We start from the raw sequence: 10590 nt of genomic DNA, 5'->3' as shown, positions 1-10590 counted from the left end.
ATTCACACTTCTCGATTAATAACATGTTAGATTCCAACACCTTCTGAAGTTTAATGGGAACATTGATTAATCGAGTTATGTTCATAGAGTCATACCCCATCCAGTCCATGCCGAATTATTTAAACTATCTTTTCCCATTGACCATAGCCCTCAATACCCCCACCAACTTTCTACGTCCAACTCGAATGCACCATTTGCGGTGTTGGTTTATGATATTTAGTTGATAACCAAAGTGATAATGAAAAGAAATACTAGACACACTGAACAAACAATAATAAACCAGTAGTTTACCTTGGGAAAACTCTGGACAACTTTAAAGCATGTGTTGTGACCATTAATAATAAAAAATAACCACAGGAAACTGAATTGTGCTTCAAGCTATTGAACTTAATTTAACTATTTTTTTTAATTTTGCTGGTAATATGTTGTCAGTTCCCTTTTACAGGTGGTTGATGTCAAATTGTAAACAGTATCATATCACTTCCTACTATTTTGGGACGAGACATTTCTGACCACCGTCACTCTCCCAATCTGATACAACTCGCACATGAGAGCGCTCTGTGATTGACCGCTTCGCTGACCATTCACAAACCGTATTCTGAAGATCCGAGCCCGGTAACGAATAGTTCCGACCAATGGATGAGGAGTGGGTACAGGACGGGATTAGCCGTGAAATAAAGCTCTTGACTGCTCGCGACAGGTTTGAGTACAGACGCAGTGAAAAGACGGGGGCCAAAAAGCACAGCTCGGGGGAAAGTAAAGTTTTTATCCTTGACTTATAAATCAACATTCACAATGAATACACCGTGCGCCCGCTGTGGTTTCGGGGTTTATCCCGCGGAGAAAGTAGTTTGCTTGGATCAAGTAAGTGATAATCTCTAGACTTTAAATGAAATACCATTACTAATGAAGATCATGGACAATTAATAACATGTTTATTTTGCTATCCACAGACATGGCACAAGTCTTGTTTTCATTGTGAGGTCTGCAAAATGATTCTAACAGTTAACAATTTTATTAGCCATCAGAAGAAACCATATTGTCAGGCGTAAGTGATTTTTAATATTAGCGGGAACTTCTGTGACAGTTTGCGAAATATTATATTATGATTATTATATCTTTAAAATATAGCAAAATATTAACACTAAAAACAATGTCATTAGTAATTCTGGCTCAAATCTATTTCTGTTTTTCCTGTGTACACCGACAGTGTCACAACTATTCTAATTTTAGATATTTATACCATCGGAATTCGTCAACCTATTAATAGTAAGAATAGATTGTATGATTGGAGAAACTTGCCTGGGTAACTTTAGGGGAACTTACTGGACAGTTCTATTAATTCCATTTTTATCAATTAAGTGCAATGGTTTTGCTTAATTCTCAGGCACAACCCCAAAGTCAATAAGTTCACCAGTATACTTGACACTCCTCTGAACATGAACGTAAAGAAGCAAAGCGAATCTAGTGAGGTGGGTACACAAAAAAAACCGTGAAAACATTTCATTCTTAAAGATCCCTCAAGGCGCCAGTCACTTCAACAGTTCGAAATGAGTCCCAATGGTTTTTGTCGTCTCCTTTAAGAATGGGTATTATTTCAATTTAAACAATAAATGAGTTAGTAAATTGTATCTACCGGTAATTTAGTACTTCATAGTGGACAGGTTTTACAGTGATTCAATACTAGCTTCCAGTAACTTTTGGTGATATCCAAATTTTGGAAGGAGCCCGTGTTACGGGAACATCTATTTCAGGATGGCAAATGTGGCATGAAACTTCCGACTTCATGTACAAATTCAAATTATACACCCGGCTTAACTTCTCGTAAACTCTTATCGTCTTCTGTTGCTTTTAGTTACAAATCACAAATCTGTTTTTGTGTTGCTAAAATAAAATGCCGTGACTTAGTACGTTGAAACCGATCCTTAATAAGTTAACCATGCAGGTACGAAAAGCAAATAACGAAAACGTCGTCGCATACACATTCTATCTATTTTCTTATGTTATATATGATAGCTTTCGCAAACCCGCTCGCATGTCGTTTGTTGTTAATGTTCATTGGTATAACATTATTGTCAGCCCCTAATGTCTTTTATTCCAGTTACACTTTAGTTTGGGCTTAACTTGATTCCATAACAAATGGAATATAAATTTCAATCTGCACCAGAAACTAGCAAAACCAAAATAACATTTTTTTTTCTGTTTAAAGTGACTATGTCTCATTTGTGTTAATTTACAAAGAAGGAACAAGGTCGTCTAATATTATTCAATGTGAATTCTATTTCGTCTAATTCTACTATTCAATGAATTTTATTTTGTCTAATTCTAATTCAATTCATCTAATACTATTCAACATGAATTCTGACTGATACCAGTAACTGAATAGAACAGTATGGAACTTTGTGGGTAACGATCAAGTCAACCAGACTGTGGTGCTAATTCAGTCCGTGCAGAACAGACATTTATAATGCTTGTGGTACGGCTTAATTAAAAAAAATTTAATTTTTTAAAAAAAAATAGTAATATTTTTAATGGAAATATAAATCCTTTTTCTTCTAAAGCAGGTAAGTGAGTACAGTGCCTATAAAAAGTATTTACCCCCTTGGAAGTTTTCATATTTTATTGTTTTACGTTTGAATCACAGTGGATTTAATTTGGCTTTTTTGACACTGATCAATAGAAAAAGACTTTCGTGTAAAAGTGAAAACTGATCTCTACAAAGTGATCTAAATTAATTACAAATATAAAACACAAAATAATTGATTGCATAAGTGTTCACCTCCTTCAAGTCAGTATTTAGTAGATGCACCTTTGGCAGCAATTACAGCCTTGAGTCTGTATGTATAGGTCTCTATCAGCTTTGCACATCTCAACACTGCAATTTTCCCCCATTCTTCTTTACAAAATTGTTCAAGCTCTGTCAGACAGCATGGGGATCATGAGTGAACAGCCCCTTTCAAGTCCAGCACAAATTCTCAATTGGATTGAGGTCTGGACTCTGACTTGGCCACTCCAGGACATTAACTTTGTTGTTTTTAAGCCATTCCTGTGCGGCTTTGGCTTTATGCTTGGTGTCATTGTCTTGCTGGAAAACAAATCTCTTGTAGACTGCATCACTTTTTCCTCCAGGATTTCCCTGCATTTTGCTGCATTCGTTTTACTCTCTACCTTCACAAGCCTTCCAGAGTTTGCTGCAGTGAAGCATCCCCACAGCATGACGCAGCGTGATGCTTCATGGTAGGGATGATGTGTTTTGACGATCTGCGGTGTTTGGCTTGCACCAAACATAGTGTTTAGTCTGATGGCCGAAGAGCTCAATTTTGGTTTTATCATACCATATCACCTTCTTCCAGCTGACTTCAGAGACTCCCACATACCTTCTGGCAAACTCTAGCCGAGATTTCATGTGAGTGTTTTTTCAATGGTAGCTTTCTCTTAGCCACTCACATAAAGCTGTGACTGGTGAAGCACCTGGGTAACAGTTGTATGTGCAGTATCTCCCATCTCAGCCACTGAAGCTTGTAACTCCTCCAGAGTTGTCATAGGTCTCTTGGTGGCCTCCCGCACTAGTCCCCTTCTGGCATAGTCACCCAGTTTCTGAGGATGGCCTGCTCTAGGCAGATTTACAGCTGTGCCATATTCTTTCCATTTCTTGATGATTTGACTTAACTCTACTCTGAGGGATATTCAGTGACTTGGAAATTTTCTTGTATCTATCTCCTGACTTGTGCTTTTCAATAACCTTTTTGTGAAGTTGCTTGGAGTGTTCTTTTTTCTTCATGGTGTAGTTTTTGCCAGGATACTGACTCACCAACAGTTGGACTTTCCAGATATGGGTGTATTTTTCTACATTCAATTTTAACACCTTGACTGCACCTGGTAGTCTCCATTTAATGAATTATGTGATTTCTAAAACCAATTGGCTGCATCAGTGATGATTTTGTGTGTCATATTAAAGGGGGGGGGGGTGTGATTACTTATGCAATGAATTATTTTGTGTTTTATATCTGTAATTAACTTAGATCACTTTGACACAAAGGAGTCTTTTTCTGTTGATCGGTGTCAAAAAGCCAAATTATATCCGCTGTGGTTCAGCATTGTAAAACAATAAAAAATGAAAATATCCGAAGGGAGGTGAATACTTTTTATAGGCACTGTATACAACCAAATGTTATTAATATTTCACCATTTATTGGAGGTGAAATTCTGCTCTTATTTCAAATTAGGCATGGGACCAGAATTTGCAGTTGAAGTAAATAAATTGCTGAATTTTTAGCTGCATTGTTCGATCTACTTTCTGTTAACTCTGTTTACTGTTTCTTGCTTTTCAAATGATTTCTGTTTCTGTTTATTTATATGGGGCAGATCACCACTCCATCTACTTACATAGCAGAATTTTTTGAAGAAAGGAATTTAACTCAGTCTATTCAACTTCAGTGATATAATGTTCCTGTTGCTCTCAAGTTGAAAATGTTTAATTCTGAAAAGTCCAACAAGGAAATGAAGCATGCATCCAGAGCTAATTACAACTAATTAGAACACAAAAGGACTTTATTTTGTTTGCTTACCATATGTGAACATTTGTTGTCCATCTCTAATTACCCATAAGACCATAAGATAAAGGAGCAAAAGTAGGCCATCCGGTCCATTGAGTCTGCTCCACCATTCAATTATGGCTGATCCAATTCTTCCAGTTATCCCCACTCCCCTGCCTTCACCCCATACCCTTTGATGCCCGGGCTACTCAAGAACCTATCTATCTCTGCCTCAAATGCACCCAATGACTTGACCTCCACAGCCACTCGTGGCAACAAATTCCACAGATTTACCACCCTCTGACTAAAGTAATTTCTCCACATCTCTGTTCTTATTGCATGTCCTTCAATCCTGAAGTCACGCCCTCTTGTCCTAGACTCCTCTACCATGGGAAACAACTTTGCCATATCTAATCTGTCCAGGCTTTTTAACATTCAGAATGCTTCTATGAGATCCCCCCTCATTCTCCTGAACTCCAGGGAATACAGCCCAAGAGCTGCCAGATGTTCCTCATAAGGTAACCCCTTCATTCCTGGAATCATTCTCATGAATTTTCTCTGAACCCTCTCCAATGTCAGTATATCCTTTCTAAAATAAGGAGTCCAAAACTGCCCATAATACTCCAAGTGTGGTCTCACAAGTGCCTTATAGAGCCTCAACATCACATCCCTGCTCTTATATTCTACACCTCTAGAAATGAATGCCAACATTGCATTTGCCTTCTTCACCACTGACTGAATCTGGAGGTTAACCTTTAGGGAATCCTGCACAAGGACTCCCAAGTCTGTGTTTTGAATTCTCTCTCCATCTAAATAATAGTCTGCCCATTTATTTCTTCCACCAAAGTGCATAACCATATATTTTCCAACATTATATTTCATTTGCCACTTCTTTGTCCATTCCCCTAAACTATCTAAGTCTCTGCAGGCTCTCTGTTTCCTCAACACTACCCGCTCCTCCACCTACCTTCGTATCATTGGCAAATTTAACCACAAATCCATTAATGCCGTAGTCGAAATCATTGACATACATTGTAAAAAGCAACGGTCCCAACACCGACCCCTGTGGAACTCCACTGGTAACCGGCAGCCAGCCAGAATAGGATTCCTTTATTCCCAATCTCTGTTTTCTGCCGATCAATGAAAACTCCACCCATGCTAGTAACTTCCCTGTAATTCCATGGGCTCTTATTTTGTTAAGCAGCCTCCTGTGTGGCACCTTGTCAAAGGCCTTCTGAAAATCCAAGTACACCACGTCTACTGCATCTCCTTTGTCTACCCTGCTTGTAACTTCCTCAAAAAATTGCAATAGGTTTGTCAGGCAGGATTTTCCTTTCAGGAAACCATGCTGGCTTTGGCCTATCTTGTCATGTGCTTCCAGGTACTCCGTAATCTCATCCCTAACAATCGATTCCAACAACTTCCCAACCATTGATGTCAGGTTAACAGGTCTATAGTTTCCTTTCTGCTGCCTCCCACCCTTCTTAAATAGCGGAGTAACATTTGCAATTTTCCAGTCATCCGGTACAATTCCAGAATCTATCGAATGGAGCTGCCTGCTAGAGCTGTTGCAGTCCATGTTGGAAGGAGTTCTCGATGTATTATTTGTGTTGTTTGTTTCAGGATTTAGGCTCTGTAATAATGTAAGAACAGAGAGTTTTCCAAGTCAGGACAATGTGTGACCAAGTAATTTGGAGTTACTTCCATACAGTTACAGTCTGAGACTTTGTTGGTGGTAGGAGATGGCTGGAGTTGGAGCTGCTGTTAACACATTATGACCATAAGGTATAGAGGTAAAATTAGGCCATTTGGCCCATCACCATTTCATCATGGCTGATCCATTTTCCTCTCGGCCCCAATTTCCTGGCTTAGCATTTATCATTCCTCATTTGCCTCTAACTCTCAACTAGACTAAACTGAACAACCAAGACAAAGAGAACATAATTATACTCACTCACTTCTACCACACCCCAACCCACATGACAAATTACCCATAATAAACACGCAACACGGAATACAATACAGACAGAAAATAGGTACATGGCTCCTGTAGGTGATGTCATTGGTTGTCAAGGATATGAGGTTGGATTCAAAAGAAATTGCAATATCTGCATTACTATGGACAGGAACCCCTAAAGATGTGTTTTAAAATTCATCATCGTAAACTGTCTACTGAATTTTTGTACTCAGATTAAGTACCGCGAGGAAGCCGAAAAATTCAAATCAGTATTTCAGTGGGATATAAAATCAAAGCAACTTGAGCATGCCTGTAGTGTCGGACAACTTGCCAGTAAGGTAAGCAATTTGATCTTATTGTGTAATGTGGGCATTGTAATTCATTATTAATAAGACAGTGGCCCTGAATATTTATAACTGTTTTAGTTAAAACCTGCCATAACTGTGGTCAGAATCCAACACCGCAATCAGAAGTGTTTCTGGGGATGGGCCTGCCAGATCATGCCTATTCCTGTCTCTTGGAAGCAATTCACTTTGAATTTCCACGGCAAGGATCTTTTATTGAGCTGCCCAGTACAGATAGTGCAGTTCTCCCAGGCGGAACAAAGGACCAGACTTCCTTATCTTTAGCCTCTTCAGTAGTTGGGTTGGGTACGATGAAGGCATATAAATTAATGGCCCTCTCACTGATGCCACAAACTTTAGTGGAGTTAGCGGTAGAGATGATTACAGGTACTGTATGATTCTGCAGACTTTCAGATCCTGTGTGGCTAATGATGATAGAACCCTGGAGAAATTTAAAATGGGATTCTGACTAATTAGATCCATTTACACTATTGTACAAAATCAAATATTACCACATTATATTCGTAACAATTGTTTTGAAATTATATAAAAATGGAATCTTGCCTTTGTTCAGCAAGTTTTAGTTACAAAATTTATCACAACGTAGGGAGGATTGTTCCTGGGCTTAGATTCAAACATTAGAGTTTGAAAATTGGATGTGAACCCTGCAGTTTTTCAGTGTTTGGTGTTTTCTCTCTCGTTTCTGTGGGAACTAATTTTAAACATACAAACAAATAAGAGAGAGTTTTCTTTATCACTCTGGTTTGCAGGTGCAATATACTAAAGACTGGGATGAAAAGAAGGGATCATATCACTTACCACCAGGCATACTTCAAGCACAGAACAATCTGGATCTGATCAGTGAGGTAGCATATGACTATTCGCCTTACTAAGTTAACAATATTTTATGTTGTACATGTTAAGGTTTGTCACTAGATATAAATAAACAAGGTTTCTCATTTTTCTAACATTCCAGAAAGCTTTCCAAGCTATGTATGGAGGAGGTAACAGTTGGTATTCTGCTACAAGTCAAGAGGTTGTACAAGTTCCCCAGGCACAAAAAGTAATCAGTGAGGTATGTGAAGGGAGATTTATGTAGTTATTCATTCTTAAATAAGTTGTATCATGTCTGGTTTCCGCTGATCTGTTTCTTAATGCTGCTTTAGGAGTAAGACCTGTAGATTAGATCATTCTTATTTTCAGACTACAGATCACATACTGCTGAAAGATAAGAATAAAGAGTACTAGTGAATGATGCAGTACATAATTATATATTTATAACTCAGCAATGCGGATTGCTATTCATTCCTGCACTACTACAACAATTTGATTGTTAAATTAGAGAATGAAAAGCAACTAAACTGAGTATACCTAGACTGTTTCAAAGATTCTGCACTTTGATGTTTAATATTCTGTGTGTTATTGCCTCTTTCTTTGCTGTTTGCACTTTTTTTGTGCATGTTGGGTGTTTGATGTTTCCTTGAATGTTTGCTTGACTTTCAAATAATGGTCATGGGTCTAAAGTAGAAAAAGTTTCATCCAAACTGATCATATTAGTGTAATTTTTTACTCAGCTTCTGTTGGCTGGTAAATCTAGGGAAGGCAATCTCTGGCCTTGCTAAACGTGTGAGATTAAGGTGTAAGCTCATCTCAAACCTCCTGTTTGTGTGGATACTGCGTGATTCGTTACCCTGTTAGAAATCAGTACCACGAAATACCAGATAGTACACCATGCACAATTAACGATTTAACTTTATAATTCTGAATTTGACTACACGGTTAGTAAAGAAAAAGAAAAGGGGCCTATTTTAATGGAACAGTCTAACGTGCACAAGTTGGAGCTCAGTTTCCCCTCTGCTGATCCTCCACCGATTTCCCCGGGCTTCGTTGACTCCCGGCCCCACTCCAAGTCCACTCCTATGACCTCTCCTCTCCGGCATCTTCTGCTGAACAAAAGACCCAGATCACCTTGATGTCAAACGCACTCCCTTCATTTGATGACTCATATTCCAAAGCACCCATTATCTCTAACCATAACCCAAACACTGCTTCTACAGAAAGACCATTTCATTAGCAGTGAAATCTTTCCCAGGGTATTACACAAGTAGCAGTAATAATAAGAAGCCTGCTTTAACTAACATTGAGGGATAGTTGAACCAAATTAAATGTAATACATGCCCCGTTCCTAATGTATGTCTGAGCAGTAGGAAATCTAATACATGTCGACAAATTGTCACAGTTCTAAGAACTTATAAATGATTAAAGGCATCATTTCTCCCAGCTTATTTGTCATTAATGTTGCATAAAATCTAGTAGATTTTAATGCTTATTCTGTTTTAAAATTGGGAAAGGTTGTGTTAACGTTGCATAAAAGGTTGTTCAGTTTTTTTCATTAATATTTGTAGTGTATATGTTTCTAATTAGTATTGTGAAGAAATACATCAAGCAGATAGTAAGTGATAAAATTAATCACTGAGTGGATAATGTAATTCATGACAACAGATTTGTAACTATAATAGTGTATTGATAATTTTAAGTTGGATCTGCATTATTTTCATGGCAAATGTTTGTTGCCTGAAACATGGATTCTGTGAAAATCAGCAATTGCCATAGTATGGTATACCTAATTTTAGGAAGTTAGCACTCCAATTTGATTCCATTATATACAATTCCTGCACGTGACATTGGCATACTCAATCCTGTTGATAATGAACTAGTAGCCTTATTGGTTAGGATGTTCTCGGGACATCCAGGTATGTCTGATAGATGCCAATTTGGATGTAAACATAAATATGAGGGATTCTGCTGATGCTGGAAATCCAAAGCAACACACGCAAAATGCTGGAGGAACTCAGCAGGTCAAGCAGATCTGTAGAAATGAGTAAACAGTCATATTTTCAGGCCGAGACATTTCTTCCAGTCCTGAAGGAGGGTCTTGGCCCGAAACATTGACTCTATTTATTTCCATAGATGCTGCCCTACTTGCTGAGTTCTTGCTGCATTTTGTGCGTGTTGCTTTGGATGTGAACGCCTGTTTCAGGCTGTTTCCCAGACTGTAGCTAACTGCAGTTTGCACCCACCGGGCTGCGAGCAGTGAACAGGAAGTGCAGAAAGGACCTTGGAATGGTCCAAAAGGCTAATTAAAACTTATTTTACATGAGCTAGAGTTTGTAGTGGAAGTAACAACCACAGTTGGCCTTTGCAAAGTGCCCTTGCGTTTCCCTCTCCCATTAACTAGAGAGTTGTCATAAACCAGAGTCTCGGTTATCCAATCTCACTTTCAGGTTGGAAAAGATGCTGTGACTAACCATTGAGTCATAGACTAAATGACTAGACTAGAAGATGACTGAGTCTGGCAGACTAATTCTGTGCATTTATATAGCATATAAAATGACAAGAAGCAGGGATCGAGTGGACAGCCAGAGATTTTTTCTCAGAGTGGAAATGGCTAATATCAGGGGCATAATTTTAAGATGATTGGAGGAAAGTACTGGGGGATTTCAGAGGTAAGTTTTTTACGCAGAGAGTGGTGGGTGCATGGAATACCCTGCCACGGTGTGGTGGTTGAGGCAGATACATTAAGGGTGGGCACATGGATGATAGAAAAATTGTTGAGCTGTATAGGAGGGAAGGGTTCGATTGATCTTAGAATAGGTTAAAAGGTTGGTAGAATTTAGTAGGCTGAATGGCCTGCAACCAGTTGTAATGTTCTATATTGCCAATTTACTCAATCATGTGTGGCATACACTACACG

The 10590-nt window shown here is 38.5% G+C and overlaps 1 protein-coding gene across 2 annotated transcripts in view; it reads left to right on the top strand.

Moving 5' to 3' along the window:
• The first annotated feature begins 683 nt into the window (after positions 1–683).
• nrap (nebulin-related anchoring protein) overlaps positions 684–10590 on the top strand; it is a 122311-nt gene continuing 112404 nt past the window's right edge. For both annotated transcript variants that reach the window (XM_073027792.1, XM_073027790.1), the window contains exons 1-6: positions 684–864; positions 954–1048; positions 1388–1472; positions 6726–6830; positions 7607–7702; positions 7813–7911. In XM_073027792.1, the coding sequence (XP_072883893.1) occupies positions 796–864; positions 954–1048; positions 1388–1472; positions 6726–6830; positions 7607–7702; positions 7813–7911 (549 nt within the window). In that variant the 5' untranslated portion in view covers positions 684–795. The remainder of the gene's footprint in view (positions 865–953; positions 1049–1387; positions 1473–6725; positions 6831–7606; positions 7703–7812; positions 7912–10590) is intronic.

The sequence above is a fragment of the Hemitrygon akajei genome, chromosome 23 (genome assembly GCF_048418815.1).
Source record: "Hemitrygon akajei chromosome 23, sHemAka1.3, whole genome shotgun sequence".
Lineage (NCBI taxonomy): Eukaryota > Metazoa > Chordata > Chondrichthyes > Myliobatiformes > Dasyatidae > Hemitrygon > Hemitrygon akajei.
This window is presented reverse-complemented; position numbering and strand designations above follow the sequence as displayed.